The 22,789-nt window shown below is 36.5% G+C and overlaps 1 protein-coding gene across 1 annotated transcript in view; it reads left to right on the plus strand.

Moving 5' to 3' along the window:
* Nucleotides 1–22,789, plus strand: part of MAN2A1 (mannosidase alpha class 2A member 1) — a 165,600-nt gene that overhangs the window by 92,872 nt on the left and 49,939 nt on the right. Inside the window, exon 12 of the mRNA XM_090276551.1 lies at nt 353–420. Within this exon, the coding sequence (XP_090132677.1) occupies nt 353–420 (68 nt within the window). The remainder of the gene's footprint in view (nt 1–352; nt 421–22,789) is intronic.

Consider the following 22,789-nt stretch of genomic DNA (forward strand, 5'->3'; position numbering starts at 1 on the left):
GAAAATATGATGGGGCAGCTAATGGCGATTGGGAGAACTGTGTGAGGTTCCAAGGTGCCTACTTTGAAGAGGACTGAAGCGGCATTGTCCTGTGTACAATGTTTCTCATATCTTGTATCTTCTTCAATAAATGTCTCTTTTTCATACTACATGGCTTTAAAGTTTCTGGACAGACCTCGTATACATGCATACACACAGAATTATTTATTTTGAACTTTGATGGTCAGTATGTACCTGGAAGGGACTTTTGAATCCCATTTTGCCCTTTTCAAGATTTTTTTGAGTTATTAATACATTGATCATTTTTAACCTGTTTTAAAAGTAAAATAAAAACTTCTGTTCATTTCTATAGGATTTGAAACAAAAATCACAAAGTTCTCTGCCACAAAAAAAGATAATAAAGCTGGGTGCGGAGCCAAGGTAAATACATTTCTCATATACTTCTACTGCTTTCTCGGCTTTACTTTTTTGGTTTTCATGATTCTTTTCTCTAGTCAGCTTATATTTTGAGGTAGTATTTTATTTAATCAACTTAATTCATTTAAAAATTTTTTTTGAAGAAATGGCTTTTCTCTCATGACTGTCATGTTCAGTGCTAACATTTAACACATATTTGGTATGGGGTGGTAAGTATGTAGCTTTATGATAAAAATTACCTTGTATTTCTAATACTGCTTATATTATGTTTTCTTAATTCACCTTCTGTTTATTTTGATTAATCACCATTTTTTAAATTAAGAAAGAAACTATTATTAGGAGGTAAGTTTCTACATAAATTGTCATTGTGCTGGGCTGCCTCTGATTTATAAAGAAATGCTTTGTGTTTTTACTGGCAATTATATAACCAAGTCATCTGTCTTTAATGACCACATACCCATCCGTCAGTACCCAGCAAATCCAGACATGCAATATATTTTTGTAATAGAACATTTTACTATTTAAATTGAGAGATTTAATATCATCTCTTGCAAATTATCAGATAAATAATTGTAAAGAATAATTCATGATTTTAATGGGTATACTTTATTTAAATATAAATGAAATGAAAGTAATACAGAAAATTTACAGTTACTAGTAAGTTGAGATTTCAGCTAAGAATAGACTGAAGCCTTAGCTGACTTTCTTCAGTAAGTAGAGACATATATAGCTCACACCTTAGAATAAGAAAAGTATTCTTTAGTAATACTAAAGTATCATATAATACTAAAGAAATCCTACATTTTTTTCTTTTGGCCAGTAAAAGATGGGATTAACTTGAAAAGAAAGTTTAGGTCTTAAGTTTGAAGTTTTGATGAAGTCTTAAATGCTTTCAGATGCAAAGAATAATGATACTGTAAGAAAAATCAGCTATAAAATTAGAAATTTTTTTTTGTCTTAAAATAGGTAATGTTTTGATGCATTTGGGTTTATATGGCTCTTCCTTAATTATTGTGTCCCTAATAAACTTGCTTTAAATCTGTTTGGTTTTAGGCATAATCCTCTTATCTATTAACTTGTTTCCATTTCTTTATTTTGATGGAGAAAGATATTTGCTTTTTGCTGACTGTAAGAATGATTTAATGCTCGCCATAAGTAATTTACATTTCATCCTCACTCTGTTAGTCTTCCTGTAGGTGCATGTTAGGATGAATGAGATGAGATCGGGGATGAGACTATAATGGGTCAGAGAAAGAAATGTACCCTGTGGTTTCTCTTCTTCCTACTGTCCTTACCTTTGCCAGCAGAAACTTAGGATCTATGGGCATATTAGGAAGAAATATGGTTTTGAACTTCAATATTGAGGATAAACGTGAATAGAATTTTTGAGGCTATAGTAAAATGGTCACTTTTTGATATTTCCTTTTAAATAGTTATATCTAAATTGTGTTCTTTATCTGAATATTATTTCTTCACAGTTCTTTTCTAACAAATGTCAATGTTACTATTTCTATTGGTGAATTGGGAATACTTATGATTATCATCCTTTTTAAAATTTTTATCCATTTTGTACTTTTAGAGCCTCATGAATAGAACTATTTATATTTTTAGTTTTAAAATCTATGTTTTAATTGTTAGCCACTAATTATCTCAGTTACTGATCTCTCAGTAAAATAAGTAAAGAATGGGAAAATGATACTGGTCTTGTTTAGTAGGTACTGAAAGTTAAATAATTGTCTGTACTTCTCAGTCTTCAAAATGGGAAGTGTCAGAAGTGTGGCCATGAGGTTTTTTCATATTTCATCATATTTTATCATGCTCTAAGGTTTAGCATTATTTTCATTATAAGTATAATTCTTATTTAAGCACATAATTACTTTTTTTAAACACATAATTATTAATCTAAATAAAACATGCGTTCTCAGTGGGAAGATGTCCTTCCCAAAGAGGTTCTTGGGGTTTTGAAAAACACTTTTTTTAATATATAATACACAGGTCCAGTATATACTAGTACATAACAGACACCTTTTATGTGTAGTGTTAAAATCATATGGAGAATGATTAGGAAAAGTTTCTAAAAAGTCTCTTTAAGGAGGTGATAATGTATAAAGGTTGAGAAAATAACTCTAAATCCATACTGTTTAAATAATACATGTAAATGAATTGGAGCATGCTTTTGGCAAAATTAGTTATAGCCATAATCTAACGTAACTTAGTTTGTATTTAAAAAGTAGCCCATAATCTATAGTGATTGATGTAGGACACTAATTTAATTCACAATCTTACTTGAGCTATATAGTGTATGTATAGAAAGCAGATACAATTAGGAGTTAAAAGAATGGCACCCTGAACAAGTCATAAATTGTCTAGCCTTAAATGTATGAAAGATATTTGTTTATCTCTACATCATGATTGCTTGGGGAAACTGTTAAAAAACAAAACAAAAAAACCCCTCGATACAAAGACCTATTGGATTTGGGACTTGGAGGACACTGAAGTCTGTGACAGGTAAAGAGAGTCTCGTCTTCAGTGTTCCATCTGTTCAGGCAGAGCGGAAATGAATGTTGCCACTGTAGCACCTGCAGGGAAGCTTGAAATTTTATTTTTTTTCAAGTAGAAACTCATTTAGTTTGAGAAAAATGTATTCAGACCACTATTATGAATTTACCTTTAAGTGCTTTTAATATTTAATAAGGTAATTATTGGTAAGGGATTCTACATCTTTTTTAGTCAGAAAAAGAAGGGATTAAATGGAGAAACCACTTACTATGTGTAGACATAAAGGAAATTTGTGTTTTCAAGATTTGGGTGACTGCAGAACATCAAATGGGTATAAAAAGTAATACTTTATTCCAGAAAAGGCTCTCGGTATCCCCATTGCCATTTATTTATTGAATGGTTCTCCATGAATGGTCTCCCAGCACCTCTAATTTCATTTCCTTTTTTTTTTTTTTTCATTTGTGCTTTCCTTTTAGATCCAGATCTTGATTAATAATAGCATTACTCCTTTTTCATTCTCTAGGTTCTGAAACCCCAGAACCTTCTTTGACTACCTTTTTTTATTCCTTAAATTTCATCAACTGGAGTCTTTTGGATTTTATCTTTAACCATCTCTGGCATTCATCGTCTCCTCTGTCCCTATTACCTTCTGGTTTTAAGCCATCCTTGATGTTTTGCTTGAACTATTGCGATGGCTTCTGAGGCTTTTGTCTTCAATTTATCTATGCTTGATTCATCTGCCTGAAGCAGAACTCTGAGAAAGTTACCTGGGTGGAAACGGCAAGGCTTCTTAGTACCTAGCCTCAGAAGTCCTAGAAGGTCATTTCTACTACATTCTGATAGTCAAGCAAGTAACGAAGGTCGGCCAAGATTCAGGCGGAGGGGAATTACCCTCCATTACTTGATGTGAAGAATATATACAGGAAGCAGAGGGAATAAAGGCAGTTCATCTTTGGAGACTATCTACTGTAGTTTACCCATTGGCCACCGCAATTCATAAGCTTCCCATGTGCAAAATAAAATAAAACACCCTTCTCTCAAGATGCCCAAAGCTTTAGTCCAAAATTTTTCTCTAAATCAGGTTCAAAATGGCTCAATCATATGACTGGGAATTGATGCTGGTAAAATTATTTGAAGTTAACCCACTAGGTTACAAACTCTTTGAGGGTAGAAACTTATTTCTTTTATTTATTCCCACCACCATGCCTATGGTATTATATTCAACATAGTAACTTCAATAAATATTTGTTGAAATGCATCATTTAATTATTGACTAAAGAGACTATTAAACTTCAGACACAAGATATGCATAGAACATTGTTCATCGTCTATGTTAAAATGTGGTAATATTCTTCCCAGAAAATATGGTATTTTAGTGTAAATTCTTTCACCTAACATTTGGAGGTTGGATGCCAGAAGACTTCCTAATACACTAAGTACTACTACAAGTAAAAATCAATAAAATAATAATTCAGTAGAGCTTTGAGTTTCCTCAGCATTTGGACAACTACTCAAGTGACATTTTCGAGTTTCATACCATGAGATCTGAAAAATTTTAGATTACATCTCAGCATCATAGAATTCTTATAGAATTAACTTTGTCGAGAGTGCATTCTTGGAGATGCTTCAAAATGACTGAGTTCAAAAGATACCCCCAAATATCCAAATGAATTGATCCTTATCAGATCAGTCTTTACACATAAGATTTTGCTGTTGACTTAGAATATATGATGATTCTACATTTTTTATTTTTTTAGTATTGCTATCACAAACAGTTCTTCTGGCAGTAATTATCGATGGGATTCAAGGCTTTAGATCATTTTGTCACTGGTCACCATGTCTTCAATGTATTTTTATACCAAGTCAGAATGTATCTAGGGAAGTATCTAATATCTCTGCCAGTTGTTTAAAGATAAGTTTTAAGTGAAGAAGCCAAGTTCACAGCCTTACTTTTATTGATTGGAAATGAAATTTCTAGGAAAAAATAATTCTAACCATTCAGATTTTGGCAGTATTATTATAATGCAGACTTGGTAGAAACAGTTGTAGCTCAATGACTGAACTGATATTTCACAACTTGAGCCAAGTTGCTTCTAATATGAGAAACTGGAGTCTGATGAGAGAGTTACAAAGGCCGAGATGGAACGTGCCTTGTGCTTGAGGGAGATGGAGAAGTGGTAGCAGTGAGAACTTGTGTAAGATCTGTGCTTGGTGCTCATGGACTGTAATGGTTTCAGTTCAAATCTTGTCATGTACTAGAAAACGAGTATAGGAATGTCTTCACATTATTAGTTAGTAGAAAAATAAATGTATGAAGTCAGGAAGATTGAGAGTTTTCCTCTCAAATGGTGGGCTGCATTTCAAAATTGTTCCAAAGGAATTCCAGATAAGAATAGAATACATGATTTGACTAGGATTTGACACTGTGGACCCTCCACAGGTTCTGTTATTCTGAGAGCAGCTGAAATGTCCTTTCCTTTTAAAGCTAGTTCAGGAATTTTTGTATACTAAGGGATTTTTAAACTTACAGTACTAGAAACTCCTAAAAAAAAAGCTATTCTAGTCTAGATCTATCTGGGTATTAACAGCGTAGTCCATTTATGAACTAATACTCATTACTAGATTTCAAAGATGAGTTCCTGAACTCCCCTCTGAGATGCTTTTCTGTTTAAGTACTGATTAGTTGTGAAAAGTGTTTGTATATTTTTGCCTGTGTTCCATCTGAGTTCTATTTTGTTAACTTTGACTTTTTCAAGATATAGATTGACTAATTCTCTGATTATCCAGAAGCATGTTTCAGCTTGTCTGTAACCTGGGATATTTTTAGAGAGGATGTTTTACCCAAAAGACTGAGTAGAATATATAATACATTATTTAAATAAGCAAAAGTTTCTTAGGAAATTGGAGATGCCTTCAATATGATAAATTAGATAATTTTATGTTTCAGTTTCTTTGGCTTGTAGTTGTAACTAGTTTTGGAACAATTGTGTCTAGGTAGCAATATAAAATAATCATACCTGGTGTTTGCTATTATAAATAAATTATTCACAGGCTTGCATTTGCCTGATTTTTCAGGGAAATATAAAGGTCTTTGGGAGGGGTCCAATTAGTGGCTCTACCTTTCCCACAATATTTTCCCTACTCTTAACACTTCTGTTTATTATATGACATTAGGAATGATAAGTATTAATTTCTAAATTACTGTTTCAACCTTACATTGACTTAGATGAAATAACACCTAGTATACATATATATATGTGTGTATATATATATGTACATATGTGTGTGTGTGTGTGTGTGTGTGTATATATATAAAGTTGACAATTCCATTTTATATTATGGCTGGCTAGGGACCCTGAGACTTGACTCTCTCAATTTCCTGTTAAAACTCATGAAAACATAGAAGATGATGAACAAGCAGAGGAACACCAAAACCTTGGTTTGACAGTCAACGTTTTGCTACAATCTAAGATATTCACAAACTATAAAGCTAATTGAAATGGACTGAGAATACAATCACTCACTGACCAATAATAAATAGTTAGAAATAAAAGCAGCATATGGGTCTCTAAAAGCAGGTATGAAGATTGATTACTTTTTCTTTTCATAATGTCTGCCCCAAGGCCTTGAAATTCTAATACATTTAAAAAACAGACAAATATTTTTCTACAGAAAGGGTGCTACTTTTTAAGTCTGTTTAGCAGATAGGTAGCTATTCTTTTCTTTTCATCCTTTCTGCCTAAGATCTCCATTAACCAATTGCCACTTAATTGACCAACTAGATCAACTGATATTTTCTGTTCCTTTTCTGTGCCTATAGCATCCTTATCCTGTTGCCAACAGGCTGCTAGCTAGCAGACTGGTATACTTCTCTCTGCAGTATTTCAGTTGACTTGTGTAATCATTATGAATCAATTATTTATTCTCAAATGAGTTATGCTGCTATTTTCTCTCACAATTTGATTTGTATTACACTGAATTATGCAAAAATATTTTTATATAGAGGGTGGGGCAAATGTAGGTTTATAGTTGTTAGTACATGAAATACAGTTTATTCTTTTATTATTATTTATTAATTATTGTATTATTTTCCATATGAACAAATGTAAACCTACTTTTGCCCCACCCTGTTTATATATGATGTTGAGTGTTTTGGAAATTTTCAACAAAGGTGAGTCACTGATAAATATTGGCAAGATGCCTGCAAAAGATTTGGGAAGAAATCATAAAGATGTAGAACCAACCTCTACTCAGATTGCTTAGTGTTTTTTAGGTGTTTAAGCTGTTGGTCAGCTTTAGAAAACTCTTAAGCTAGAAACCATAGATGATTTATCACATGTATGGTGGGAAAATATGACACAGGACTCTAATTAGTAGTCCTATAGTCAAAGGAGAAGCTTTGAGCTTATATCATCAGTAGATTAGAAAATGGTACACATTTGTATGTTTTATGGTTAAGGTAAAGTAGGACAGCATATAAAACTTACATATATATATAATATATATAATATATATTATATATATATATATATTTGCATATCCTACTTGAACTTTTACTTTCAAATCAACTTTAACTCTTTCAGTTAACAGATCTGTTGCCAGCCTTAGTCATTTTGAGAAGAGGGCTTCCACTCTGTCTGTATTTTGCAACCTGTTTGGAGACTGAATGTGCCAGAAACAAAATAGAAGCAACAAATAAGGAACTTAGGGTAGAACATTGCTCTGAAGTGTCTAATCAAGGAAATTACTGTTGATGGTAGCATGGGCCAGAAGAATACCATGATATTCCTTTGTTGAAGACAGAAGCCCTCCATTTGTTCCGAGCACCAGGGCTGATACAGAAGGCTGACTACTTGCGCACAGCCACCTTGGATGGTAACCTTGTACTTGTAGTCAGGCTGCATCTGTGCATGTGAACTTATTATTCACTCATTCTTTTCTGCATTACTATATCTTCTGTACATGCTTCACACATTGTTAACAATCTGGTTATTTTATTTCTTTTTGTCTGTTGCCCTTGCTAAAAAAATGAGCTCTGTGAGGTTAGGGAACTTGTTTGCTTTTGAATCCCCTGTCAAATACCTGGTACAACAAATGTGTTTCAAATTAACTAACTCTAGACAAGAGAGAGACGTCAGCCAATACCAAAATAAAGACCAAAGGCATCACAGGGTGGATGTTCTATGAGGGTAAATAAAGAGAAAGTTATCATAGGAAACCTGTGACAAAGCTATATAGAATGACAAAAAATAGGAGTAACATGAAAACTCAGAAAAACAACTTAACTCTTAAAAATGATGTATTACAGAGACCAGAAAATAATTTAATGGAAACCTCTTTGGAATTCTCAAAATATTTCAGTCATGATCTCTAACCAATAAGAAACAGAAAGCAAGAAGCTGAAATGCCAAGATGTTATGGAAAATGGGAGGAGCTCAATAAGGCAACATTGTTGGAGGTGGGCTATAACAGAGCATCTCCATTAGTGATTCTGAAGAGTGAAGCTCACATTGTGAGAGTATCACTGACATGAATTTAAAAAACAAACCAACCAACCATGAGATACCTTTCAAGAATGAAGAGAAAAGGAATACGAGTGCTAACAACAGGAAAGAAGATTATAGGCATAGAAGACAGGATTTCAACAAAAGAACTATAGACTTTCTTTTTTATAATTATTTTTCAATTATGGTTGACATACAATATTATGTTAGTTTCAGGTATACAGCACAGACTTTAGAAGATTAAACATCTTTTGATCATCTTGATGTCTAGTACCATCTGACACCACACATAGTTATTACAGTATTATTGACTATACTTCCTATGCTGTACTTTACATCCTAATGACTGTCTTTATAACTGGCAATTTGTACTTCTAATCCTTTCCACCTTTTTCATTTATCTCCCAAACCTCCTACCTGATGATCTGGTGACCATTAGTTTGTTAAAAGAATTGTAAATTTTCTTGAGGGGAAAAAATGGATCAGAGGCTGTGGTCAAAGATAAAAGTTTTCAGAGCTGAGAAGGTCTCTCTTTATAGGTGAAAAGGGCTAACTTCTGGTAATATAAATGGAAAGAGAGTACATCTGGGGAACTTAATTAAAGGGAAAAGGACATACTGTCCAAGTGCCCACGCAAAAAGACAAATATTGTATAATATGGAGCAAAAGCTAGACTTGAGTTAGGTTTCTTCTCTGTGATGAGAAGAATATGAAGTATTGAAATCATTTTATACTCAGATTTATCTTTCATATGGGAAGGCAACAAAAAGACATCTTAAAATATGAGAACACTTATAAAGCATATGAAAGGTACTCTTCTTTTTAAAAATTTTCTTGATAAAGTCTACTCAGCTGGTTTACTGATATACAAATTAAACTGTAGAAGACATTAGAAATACACATTGTGAAATTCATGTCCTGACTGGTGTGGCTCAGTGGGTTGTGCACCATCCTGCAACCCAAAAGGTCACTGGTTTGATTCCCAGGCAGGTAACATGCCTGGGTTGTGGGCCAGGTCCTGGGTTGGAGGCGTGCGAGAGACACCCAGTTGATGTTCCTCTCCCTCTCTTTCTCCCTTCCTCTCTATCTCCCTCTCTTCCCCTCTCTCTAAAAATAAATCAATAAAATCTTTTTTAAAAAAGAGTTAAGGTCCCTAATTAACACACACACACACACACACACACACACACACACACAGAAGAAATAGACATTGTGAATCCAAATAATTGTTGTAATACCAAACTGAAAGTAGACATGCCCATCTAGTTTTGGCAGAACTTTTATAAGGTAACTGTAGTTTACTTACAGTTATGTGGATCTGTAGGTTCAGATAATGTTACTATCTGAAAGAGGTAGAAAGGCAGGAGCGTATAGGAGATCTTAAATAATTGTTTTGTCTCAGGAAGATTTAAAAGATAAAAACTCCCTGTGAGAGTGATATTTCCTACTCTATTGCCTTCATTTATTGTCAAGGTACTCTTAACTCCCCAAATATACATATCTGCTGAGAAAAGTACCCACATGCCCACAGGCCAGATGGTAGCTCCTTTGGGATGGTCTGCTCACACCTCTTCAGTGTGTTTACAAGGGAACTCCTTCTCTCCATTCAAACCTGTTCTGTGGCCCCAAGCTCTTTAATAAAACATCAGCGTTGTCAGCCAGCTTACCAGGCCAGAAACCTGGCTTTCATTTTAGAGTGATCATATATTCCAGTTTTTTTCATTAGTGTCTCTTCTCACTCTCAAAAGTGTATTCATTTGGACAATAAGTTACAGGATTTACCCTGGTCATCTTTGTTTATCCCTTTTATTTTAATTTGCATCCAGTCAAACTCCAGGTCTTTTTATTCTACTTCTTAAATGTATCTCAGTTTTGTCCACTTCTCATCTTCAATGCCACTACATTACTTAAGGCTGCTACTATCGTACCCCTAGGTGATGACACCAAACCTGTGACAGATGTCCCTGCCTCATGCATTTGTTGAAGAATTAAGTAATATGTATATGAACTTAATACTGGAGAACCTAGCAATTAGTAGGCACTCAGTAACATAATTAGCATGATGTTGTAACTTCTCTGCACAAAACCCCTTTTCTCCATTGGCCTATGGATAAACTCACAGGCTCTGTGCGTCTGCATTTTGGTTTTTCTAGCATCATCTTTCATAACACCCCAGCCTGCACTGTGTGCCTCAGCCCTTTACCTATCAATTCTCTGACATGCTATGCTGCCTTCTCTCTTACCTCTAGACCTTTGCTCCTAAGGAAAAGAAAAATCAACCACCCCACCTACCCTCCAGCCCCAGTTTGCCTGATTGATTCCTGATATCTTTTGGGACTCAGCTTAGATGTTACATTCTCTGGAACCTTCCCCTGATATCTTTGAGTCAGGGCAAGGTGTCGCTCTTGCATGCTCCCATGGGACTCTGTGTTTACTCACTACTGTCCCACTTACTATGTGTATAATGTTTCTCTGAAGAGGTGTCCTATAAACCCGGTGAAGTCATGGGCTGGATCTTGTTATTCATTCTACCATGACACAGCTAGCAGTCCTTTAGGAAAGTGAGCTTGGAATATGTGTCAGGAGCATTTGAAGTGGGCAGTGCATTGGAAGCTATGTGTCTCAGCTTTATCATGTGAACAAATATTTCAAGAAACAATACCATCAATGAATTGGTCAGATATTCTGTGTTCACAAAATTCTATATAAAGTTTTAAAAAGATGCCAAATTAGCATTTCTTTTTATAGTAAAATAGTGTGGAATTGATAAATTCTGAGGCCTTAGCTTAAGTTTTAATGAAGTACGCCTTTCAATTTCTGTGGAGAAAATGCAGAGGACATGTTTGAATTAAAGAAGTTGTTAAGTGAAATAAGGAAGAAGTGCTTGGCACATAGGAGGTGTTTGCTGAGTTGTTAACTAATTGAGATGGAGAGATGAAAACTAGGCCAGTTAAGTAAAGGACATAATTAAAAATAAGCAACCCTTTAAGGGTCAGTTTCTTTATAGTGATGAATCTTTATGGGAAAATACAAGTTCTGCCAGAAAAAGTCCAGCCATTGTTAATATAATGGGAATGGTTTGTATGACATTGATGTAACCTGGTAGCCAAGGAGCATGGACTAGAATGCACATGCATGGACAATGACGACCTCACTGTACTAGTCAGTGGGGGCAGTAGATGCCGCTGAGTGGGCATGTGTACTGTGTGGTTGTTGCATTCAAAATGAGTGAGTAGAGCAACGAATCTGCATTAAATTTTGTGTTAAGCTTGCACACTTCTCCACGGAAACTATTTGGATGATTCAGAAGGCCTTTGGGGATGATACAATGAGTTCAGCACAAATAAACGTGTGGCACAAACACTTCAAAGATAGTTGAGAATCTGTTGAAAGTGATCCATGTTCTGGAAGGTCTGCAACAAGCAGAACACCTCAGAATGTTCAGCGTGTATAGGCTGCAGTCAACAAAGTTCGGCCAGTGACAGTGCAGGAACTAGAAGCTGATCTGGGGATTCCAAAAACTATAATCACCTTTAAAAGGGAAGAGATTTCATACCTTCAATGAGATTCAAGAAAATACTTGTACATTGAGGCATCTCATGGCAATTCCAACAAAGGATTTTGCAGTGTTTTGAACAGTGGAAGAGACTGGGAGAACTGTGTCACATAGCTACCCCAAGCATACAGAATTAATGTGTGTGTGTGTGTGTGTGTGTGTGTATGTGTGTGTGTGTGTTTAAGCTAGGATTGTCATCCTGTGTAAAATTGGGTTTCTATCAGTAAGAGAATGTGAGAATGGCTATTGCATAGGCTGCTACCAGCATCTCCTCATGAGGCTCATTAATGGGGAATGCCCTAGACCCTAGGGCATTTTCTGATGATTGCCTACTGGTCCGCTGCCTTCTTCAGCTCAAACTGGAGTTGTGTTCTGTACACTTCAGAAACATCTGTACTGAATAAACGAGCATTGGCTGTTGCAAGTTTCTTAAAAATTTGTCCTCAAGACTTCCAGGTAGAAAAAATCATATCAAACACTTATAATTATTAAAGAAACACTTACAATTATTATCCCAGAAAGATTTTCTTTTAGTTCAAAGCCACAATATAATTGGGTATTGCAAAATTAAGAATAGGGAGAGAGATAAAGTAAAAACTCACAAAATAAGGGCATATGTGTCCTGTTGGGATTTGGGATGTTGACATATTGAGAAATACAGTATTCTTAAGTGTTTACTATTTCGTAGTGTCCAATTTAAGACCGTGTTAACATATACTTATTCCTTGGTTCAGTTAGTCAGCCATTCAATGACAGATACATTTGTGCTCCTGACTTGTGTAGCACTGTGCTAGAATGTATTCATGTTTTCTTTCCCCTTTTGTTTCTTGGCTCATTCCTGCTCAGAACCCATGCAGGCAGGGTGTCTTTTGTAAGAAGTCTGTGACTTAGACTCTGCTATATAGCTTGCCCCTAAATACAAGTTCTTAATTCTTTACTTGAAATCTTCAGGGCTAGAGATATTTATGAACTCAGCTTTTTTTTTAATTTTAAGAAAATGCCATATATTCATGTTGCATAATACTTTGGAGTCTGAGGCAGGACTCATCAAATACTTTAAAATTTCTGAATAGTAGGATTAAGTGGAATAAATAATTATTTGTAGCTACATATCAGTTCAGTTTAGGTTTTGCCACCAAAGAGTTTTCAAAAATCTTGATTTTCAAGCTTTCTGTATTTTGCAGATAGAGATTATAGACCTGTAGAGTAATGATTTAGAAGAAATACAAAATTGTTTAAAATAATTAACAAGTTCACTAAAAAGACACAGTACAGCAGAAACCACCTTGGTTCTTCTGGCTGGTGTTAGATTATTATTAGTATTTATGCTTGAGTGCTTTAACTTTTCCTTTCTGTCCTGATTCCCATCCCTTCTTATAGTCTTGGAAAGTGTCTGTCTCTCAGTAAATCTTCGCTAGTTGAGCAGTACTGACTCTTCAGCCTTCTGTACCACATTCCTATGCATGGAGCTGTTTAAGTGTTAGATTTTTTTATTTTTTATTTTTGTAAGAGCTCTTTCCTGAACTCTACTGAGTGTTCTAGCTTTCTGACTCTACTACGAGTCCTCATTATCAGAATTTGTCTTTTTAAAAAATTTCTTACTCCATTCTTATGCCTTCTGAAATGATATTTTTACAATTCTTGCATCAGGCAGTTTAATTTTTATGATGGGAAGCTTTAAATAGTATAATTGTATATTAGTTAATGTACATTTTTACTGTCATTTGTAAGTGTTAAGAGACTATCAGTAGGCTACTGTAAATCTCACCCACTGATTTTTTTCAAGTATATTTTATTGATTATATTGTTACAATAGTTCCAATATTTTCCCCTTTACTCCCCTCCACCCAGCACCTCCCCTCCCCAGCAATCTCCCCCTCCCAAGTTCGTGCCCATGGTTTGTACATACAAGCTCTCCCGCTTCACCCTTTCATATATTCTTCTTCTTTCTTTTAAATAAATAAATGATTAATTAATTTAACAATAAAAAATAACAATCCCTCCCTCTCAGATATTAAGACCCTTTATAATCTTATAAAGGACAATGGGCGAAGGTCTTGAGCTCCTCTAGCTGCTTTAAGCTGGACATGGTCGTCGTCCTACCTACCCTTGGGTCCAGAAATCCCTAATAAGAGTCGGAGTGTGGAGGGGAGGGTGGCCTTCCCATATGGGGAAGGATCGTGCAGACTCCAGGTCAGTTGGCTGTCCCCAGACAACAGCGTGCTTGGTTTAACAGGCTGGCATTCTTGTTGTATTCTGGGGGCAACAGATTTGGCAACAGGGTTAAAAGACATCATTCAATCCATAACCACTAGATGACAAAAGGCAGGGATTAATTTTTCAATGTTCCACTTTAGGGGGAAAAAAAGGGCTTCTTTGGAGGAAGGTGTGCCAGGCTCATCTCACCTGTCCAAAACCCTTTTGCCCATTATACTTAGTTTGGGCTGAGGGAAGTAGTTTAGGTTTTCCCCCCTCTCAGGCCTCTGAGCCCTTTCAGTCCAAGCCATTAGGATAGAAAAGAGAAACCAGTTTTAAAGTGAAGCCCACAGACCACCCCATTCTTCACCAACCCAGCCACTTAGTTCAGCCAAACCGTTGAGTCTCAGGAGGCAGTGCTGCAGAGAGGATTAAGTGAGGCTTATGCTTACAGACAGTCATTCAGGTAATGTGGTCATAGGCTTATGCCCTTTGAAAACAGAAAACACATGTTAATTTATGTAACATAACCCACAAATAATTCTCTAAATCTGTAAGACTGTCTTATTGGGAAGACATCCAATTGCAAGGCATTTGATATTCTTCTTGCCTGTAACTTAAATGTCTTTGATGATACCACAGACATAGTTTAACTTTCAAGTGAAAACATTTTAAATGAAAAGAAACTTTAAAGACCGTTAGCTGCACTACTTTATAGTCTACTACTGATCATTGTGATTTTCCTTGAATCGCGATTTTTCTCCCTAAGATTACCCTCCTTGTCATTAAAGGGACTGCATTAAGTTCAGTTTTAATTTACCCTGTTCATTTGCATAAACACAACAAGAGCAGCAAATGATCACTTATGATCTTTAGTTCTGCTTTGCTGGAACTTACGCAAGGAACATTTAGGGTGACCTTCAGTCTGCCCTTCAAGGCACAGAAGCAGAACCACATACCTGGCATTCAGCCTTGCCTGTACACACCTGTCTTTTCCAAGTCCTTCTGGTTTTCCATTGTGCCTTAAGGTCCCTTCTAGCCATCTTTCAGGAAAACAACCTTCATTCCTTCCCGGGAAAGATTGCTGTGGACTGCACAACCAACCAAGGTACCAGGCCTTTTATCTCGTGGGCTTTTATTACCTTTGAAAGTCATTCCCAGTTCCTCGGGGCTTTTTGGCAACAACCAGAGCCCAAGCATGTCTCTTTTAGGCATGACATTCCAGTCAATGTCTTGGTCAAATAAAACCTCTATTAACAACCGGTCTTATTAGTTTTATGCAAAGAAACTTATCTCATTACTAACTTCTTTAGAATGCCAAACTCTGGAGGGATCAGATAGGGAGAAAAATATAGAGTGTGAAGGAAAATCCTTGTCCTTCTAATATTCTCTGAATTGGCATTTTCATTCTTCATATTTTCATTTTTCCCCCACTAAAAATTTTTTTTTTGTTTTTCCATTACACTTGTCTCACTTTTTTTCCCCCTCTTGCTTCCCTGGACCCTGTCTCCTCCTTCTCCAACATTTAGTCCCCACTCAGTTGTCCATGTCCGTGGGTCATTTATACATGTTCTTTGACTAGATAAATGATTTACAATGTGGAGTTTGTTTCCTTAGTACTTTAAGGGTATTTTCATAAATTTTCTAAGCCCCTTGTAATTAGTCTGCTGTGATTTTGTTCCTAGGTATAAAATTATTTCAGATTCTATTTGATTTAGATTTTGTTTGTGGAAGTGGTTGAACAGACCTCATTTTAAATGATGGTTTTAAGTTTCATTTCTTAAAAAGCAACAGCAAAGTAGTTATGTGTTCAGTGAGCACCTGCTAAATTGCCTGGTGAGTTGTGTTTCAGTTGACATTTTATTGTACACATTAAATCAAACTTCCTTAACTAGCTGTGAGGTTCTAGTTTATTTACAGATTATTATACAGGGAATTGAGTTGTGTGGCTTATCTAATAAAATTAAAGTGATTTTGCTTGTTCCTTACAGCCTCTTGCAGTTACCCCATCAAGGACCATAATCAGGAAAGTGCAGAAGACGGGGAAGAAAAATATGTGCCTATATATATGATATTTTCATACCATGCAGTTTGAAGGCAGAGTTAGTGTGGGGACTACCACCCTTAACCTAGGAGTGATTATAATAATTTCCAGTTAAGATATGTAGACATGTGAAAGTTTGTAGAACCTAAGAACTTTGGAAAGAAGATGAGATAGTGTCAACAAAGGGCTGGTGTGAGTTTTGGTGTGTCTTCCAGCTAATGCAAATTTTGAATGATTCTGTGCTGTCAATTGCCGTAGCGCCTCAACTCTTTCCCCAGTAGCTGGAGTTATGTAATGCACTATGACGGTGTTAAAGTCGAGCTGGAATGTGAGTGCTTTTTTAAGCGGTTTGTTTTGGGGTTGGGGTGATTGACAGTGATATGTGAGAGAGTCCTTAGTTCATTTTTTCAAGTCTCTCGCACACTCAGTCCTCTGTCCTCGTGCTCTTCTTCCCATCGGTGTCTGCCGTGTCTTCTGAGATTGCTGACGTAAAGCTGCGTAACTCAGAGCGGTTCACAGCACAGACTGAAGTGATGTGGCGTAACTCAAAGTCTTCCATTCTTCTGAACCAGATTTTTTTTCCTTCTAAATGCAGATTAATAAAGCGTGCACTACAAGAGGAACAAGGAAAAGGATTTTAGTGAAGGTTTCCTGATCCTGAAAAAGTCAGGGAGGGCTTCAAGCCCATCTTGGACTTCAGAACACTTCACAACTTTGTGGTAAAAGAAATATTTTAAATAGAGTCTTTGGACTTATTATTTCATCCTTATTTGGAGAGTAGCATTATTTTATTTTATTTTTTAGGCAAGACAATTGTATGTGCAATTGGGCTACTTTTTACACTAAAACATTCCTGGGTTCCCAACTTTTTTGTAGGTACTTAATATATACTCAGGGTTTTAGATAGTTAGATGGCTTGTGTATTTTTCTTCGAAACGTGTTCTTTATCTCTTGTGACATTGTGTTTGCGTTCACTGTGAGTGATGTTTTCTCTAGTGTTTTGTATCTTCTTCAATCGGTTCATTGGATTGTAGAGTACAGTGTCTTTCCCAGGACCGATATTGTGTCTTAAAATTATTTTGAAAATAGAAAGTGGTTTGTGTTACGTTGTTTTCATGTTTCTACCGCTATGATGCCTCACTAGCATGAAGAGATGCAGCACCAATAAAAAGTTGTTGTTTTTTCACCTAAGAACCTCACACAAAATATATTTCAGTCATTGACAAGGATATACAAAGTGAATATTTGCTAGTTCTGTCTTTACCCACAAAACAACCTCGTTTTACTATATTAGCTTTTAAGGTCTTTTTATTTGTGAAAATCAGCCTGTTTTATGTACTCTCTGTTCCTCCAAAGTTACAGTGTTATAGTCATTGGAGAAATAAAATTTTCTTCCAGTAGATGAAAATTACATTTTGATTGAACATCATTCTTTATACAGCCACCCATAAATATAATGCCTTTGATGTTTTTTCAGAAAATGGCTACAGATGAGATTTCTGAATTGACAAAAAAATAGAACATCTTAATGTTTTAGGTAAAACAGATGGTATTTTTGTTTTAGGCAAAACTCTCAGAGTAAAACAACTTAATTGGTGACAAGACTCTTGGGGTCAGCAAAATTATGTACAGTTTTGTTTCCGTTTCTTTTTATTGCTTTAGTATTAAAAGTTTTAGAATAGTTGGAAAAGAATATTTATCTTTTTTATTGTCTTGCTGTTTTCTGTTATGTAATGAAAATAGTTACACATTTTCAGGCCGAATTTGTTTATAAATGTTATAAAATTGCATGTTGATTCTTTGTTGCTTATATTTATGCCTTTGGAAATGATTTTCCCATTGTGACAAAGTCCAGAATATGTAGTTATACTTTTGAATGGCAGATCTCACTGTCAAATGCCTGGAAAGGCACAATATTGTGAAGAAAGCCCTGGACTGAGAGTCAGGGTTCATTCTAGTCCCACCTCTGTTCCTAACCACTTCATGTTTTTGAAACTGTAGTTTCATTGTATGTTTTGGGAGAGTGGGGGCTGAAGTAGCTGGTTCCCTGGGTCATATGTAGTTGACACTTGATTTTTTTGTTCATTAAAACAAATAATTTGTAAAGCATTCATTTGTGTAAACATCAGGAAAGGAACTTTTGGGATAGAAAACCCAACTCTGGGGAACTTTTTGAAAATAATAGTACTAGTACAAAATGAAGACCTATTATGTAGCAGTTCCCTTTCCACCGCCTCTCACAATAAGTGAGAACTTGCTGAAAGAATAGCTTGTGTTGTCATTATAGCAGCTAGGAGAAGTGGCTTCAACTTCATCATCTCAAAGAAACACCCTTTACCCCAGTCCCACCATTGCAGGTGGCTGGAGGCTTTAAGAGAGAAGGCTCTTTGCTGGGGCAGCTCTAGAGCCCTCTGATGAGGCAACGTTAGAGAGCCTTAGTGAGATGGAACTCCGAGTGCTGCAGGTTGTTCTTCTAGCATGTACACCTTGAGTGTCTTACTGGCTGGAGAAGAACAGCACCACCTTTCCTACCTCTAAGATGCCTTGTAGCCTAACTGCTTGAGTTTGAATCCTGGCTCTATTGTTTAAATGACCCTGTGTAGCATACTGAACTCTCCATGTCGAACATGGGCATGCTTTTAGGACTTCGTAAGCTGGTTGTGAAGCTGAAAGGAGTTAATTCAAATACAGCACACATATTCTAACACACACTCTTCTAAACAGCTCATTTAATGCTAGCTGTTGGTGTTATTGTTATTACTATTGCATCTGAAAAAACCTACCACCTGCCAAGTTAAATTTACTTTGAGTTAAAAATAGCAAAAATATTCCTTTAATATACAATTTTATTGTTGACTTATTCCTTTGTCTATTAGTATTATAACCAAATATAATTAATTCTCTAACCAAAGTACTATTTTCTAACATAGCTTTGTAGAATATTTATTTTATAATCAATGCTTGTTATCTGAGCTAAGAACTTTTATTAGTAATATTTTATGGAATTATTGAATTTGAGGATAGTAAGATATTATCAAAAATCAAATACCTAGCTGACAACAGCAGTTTTAGGTTTCGCTATCATACTGTTTCATGGAGGGCAGCTTTACATTTGGATTCAATCACACATGCAGTGTACTTGTTCATTTTCTCTTTGAATCTTGTCTTTGGACAAATGACACTCCATGATGATAGATTCTTATTTTTGTCCAAGCTTTTTAAGAAAGCTGTTTCTCCTGAATATAGGAAATAATGATGAAATAAACTTTTTTTGTGTTATGAGGATCAGGTAACATTTATGCCCTACTATATTTAAGTATAATCCTAACTTTTATTGCTGAGAGAAAGAATATTCTCTTCCTTGGTATTGAATTTTTCGTTGTCTTAGATAAGGCCACATTTGTTAACTTAATCAACTGGAAGGCCAGAAAATATCACTTTTATTTTTCTCCTTGCAAATGTAAATTCCAATATCTAATTTAAGGTAAGAGAAATTATTTTACAATTTCTAGAGAGATCTTTATGGAAAAACAGTTAAATTTGTTTGCCTATTGAAGAAGGCCTATTTTATAAAAACAGAAATGTTCGTAAACTGAGAGGCCTAGGAACCTATATGAAAAATCGTGTGCATATGTGCATTTCTCCAGTGAATGGGGTCTGCTTAAGGTATTCAAATATTAAAACAAATAGGATTTTTTAAGTATATTTTATTGATTATGTTGTTACAGTAGTTCCAATTTTTTTCCCCTTTGCTCCCCTCTGCCCAGCAACCCCCTTTTCTCCAGCAATCCCACCCCCCTTAGTTCATGTCCATAGGTTTTGCATATAAGTTCTTTGGCTTCACCCTTTCCTATATTATTCTTAATATCCCCCTGTCTATTTTGTACCAACTGATTATGCTTCTTAGTCCCTGCACCATTTCCCCATTTCTCCCCCTTCCTCCTCCCAGTTGATAACCCTCCAAATGATCCCCAGACCTATGATTCTGTTCCTATTTTGGTTTGCTTAGTTGGATTTTGTTTTTATTTTTTAGATTCAGTTGTTGGTAGTTGTGAGTTTGTTGTTATTTTAGTGTTCATAGTTTTGATCTCCTTTTTTCTTAAGGAAGTTCCTTTGACATTTCGTATAATAATGGCTTGATGATGATGAACTCCTTTAGCTTCACCTTGTCTGGGAAGCACTTCATCTTCCCTTCCATTCCAAATGATAACTTTGCTGGATAGAGTAATCCTGGTTGCAGGTTGCTTTTCATCACATTGAATACTGCTTGCCAGTCCCTTTCTGCCTGCAAAGTGTCCTCTGAGAAATCAGCTGATAGTCCTATAGGCAACCCCCTGTAGGCAAATCTCCACCTCTCTCTTGCTGCCCCCAGGACTCTTTATCTTTCACCTTTGGCATCTCAGTCATGATGTATCCTGGTGTGGTCCCCTCTGGGTCCAGCTCGCCTGGGACCCTCCGTGCTTCCCAGACCTGTATGTCCATTTCCTTCACAAAATTTTGGAAGTTTTCCTTATTTTTTTCAATTCTTGTTTCCTCATTCTGCACTGGTTGACTGTTTTTTTCTTTCTTATGTTCCAAATCATTGATTTGAACCCCAGTTTCCTTCCCTTCAACATTGGTTTTGTGTGGATTATTTTTTTTTTTTCACTTAGCATAGCCTTCACTTCTTCTCTTATGCGTTTGCCGTACTCAAGCATATTGGTCAAGCCCATGAGCATCTTTATCACCAGTGTTTTGAATTCTGTGTCTGTTAGGTTGGCTATCTCCTCATCGCTTAGTTTTCCCACTGGAACCTTGATCTGTTTCCCCTTTTGGGCCATATTTCTATGTCTCCTCATTCTGACAGGCTGTGTTTGTTTGCCTCCACATCCCAGGTAGAGCTGTCGCTCCTGTTATGTTGTAAGGGCTGGAGCCTTAGGGATTCATCAGTAAAGGGCGACCCATTTCACCACATTGTGGTGCTGTATGTGGGGGAGGGGTCTGAGAGGAAACAATGCTACCTGCCCAGCACTCGGCCCCTTTCCAGGCACCTCTCACACTTCCCCACCAGACTGGCACCCCTCTAGCTGCTGCCCTGCCTGTCGTTCCCAGGGTGGGTGGGTCTGTGGACATTCTAGGAACGTTGGGGCCCTTTAAACAAGTGGACTCTGATGAGACCAGCAGTTTCTGCCTCCACCCAAACCCCCACTGGTCTGCACAGTCAAAAACAGTGAAGCTTGGTTTTTCCTGGTTCTGGGACCGTGAGCTGCGAGGTCTGGTGAGGAGCTGGGAATACTCCCCAGGTGTCCCTCCTGACTTTTTAAAACGTGTGACTGCGCTTTCTGATGGCCTGATGCTGCCGCCGCCGCTGCTGCCGGCACCACACGGTGTCCTCTCCACCCCGGCTCCACCCCTCCTACCGGTCTGGATGAGTATTTCTTCCTTATATCTTTGTTTGCTGGACTTCCATGCAGTTTGATTTTCTGGAACTTCTGGTTGTTTCTAGTTTTGAGGTAGTTGTATTCCTTCTTAGTTGTGGAGGGGGACACAGCGTGTCTGTCTACGCCTCCATCTTGGGTGGAACAAATAGGATTTTTGAAGGTTAAGAATAACTACTTTGGTGTAAGGGACTATCAGTCATTTGTTTTGTTGAGAGTATAGGTTTTGGGTTTTTCTCATTTCCTTTCTCTTTATTAGCTGTGAGCACTTGAACTGGCCTTTGGGAGTTTGGGCACATCAGACCTGGTAGCTAGAGGATGAAGAAGTGGGAGGGAGTACTCCATGGGCTGGACACACTTCATTTCAAAGACCCCAAGCTCCTCTTATTACTCTTTACCCACCGCCACCCCTACCCCTGTTTACAAGACTTGAGATTTTTTTTGTGTGTGTGTTCAGTGGTAAAAAAAAACTTTGGTTTTTCTCATATAAAACCAAAGCATACTCCTCATTTCTAAGAGGACTGGTGTAACCTGGTATATTAGTTTCCTGTTACTACTGTAAAAAATTACCACAAATTTAGTGTCTTTAAAAAAAAACCCGCAAATTTAATGTCTTATAGTTCTGGAGGTCAGAATTACAAAATCAGTTTTACCTGCCTAATGGAGTATCAGCAGGGCTGGTTCTTTCTGGAGCCTCTGAGGAGAGTCTGTGTCTTTGCCCTTTTCATCTTCTAGAGGCTGCCTCTATTTTCCAACCTCTTGTGTTGTCTTATATCCTCTTCTCTGTCGGACCTTTCTGCATTTCTGGTAGAAGGACCTTTGTGACTTTTATTGGGCCAGTTGGATAATCCAAATTTCTTTATCCCAGGATTTGTAATTTAATCATATCTGCAAATTCCCTTATGCCATGAAGGTTACATATTTATAGGTTACGGGGATTAGTATGTGGACATCTTGGAGGACAATTACTCTGCTTTTCATACCTGGAAATCTAAATTTTGTATTTCCAGGTGATGAGTGGATAATTATGTAGATGTTTCTCAGTCACCCCAGTTTCAAGAAATCTACCTGGATTTATCACCTTCATCTTGAAACCTCCTCTCGCTACCCTCCTTTAACTGTTCAGTCTTGGTTAAGGGCACTGCCATACCCATCC

This window comes from Furipterus horrens, unplaced genomic scaffold (assembly GCF_987537825.1).
Source record: "Furipterus horrens unplaced genomic scaffold, mFurHor1.1.pri manual_scaffold_5, whole genome shotgun sequence".
NCBI classification, from domain to species: domain Eukaryota; kingdom Metazoa; phylum Chordata; class Mammalia; order Chiroptera; family Furipteridae; genus Furipterus; species Furipterus horrens.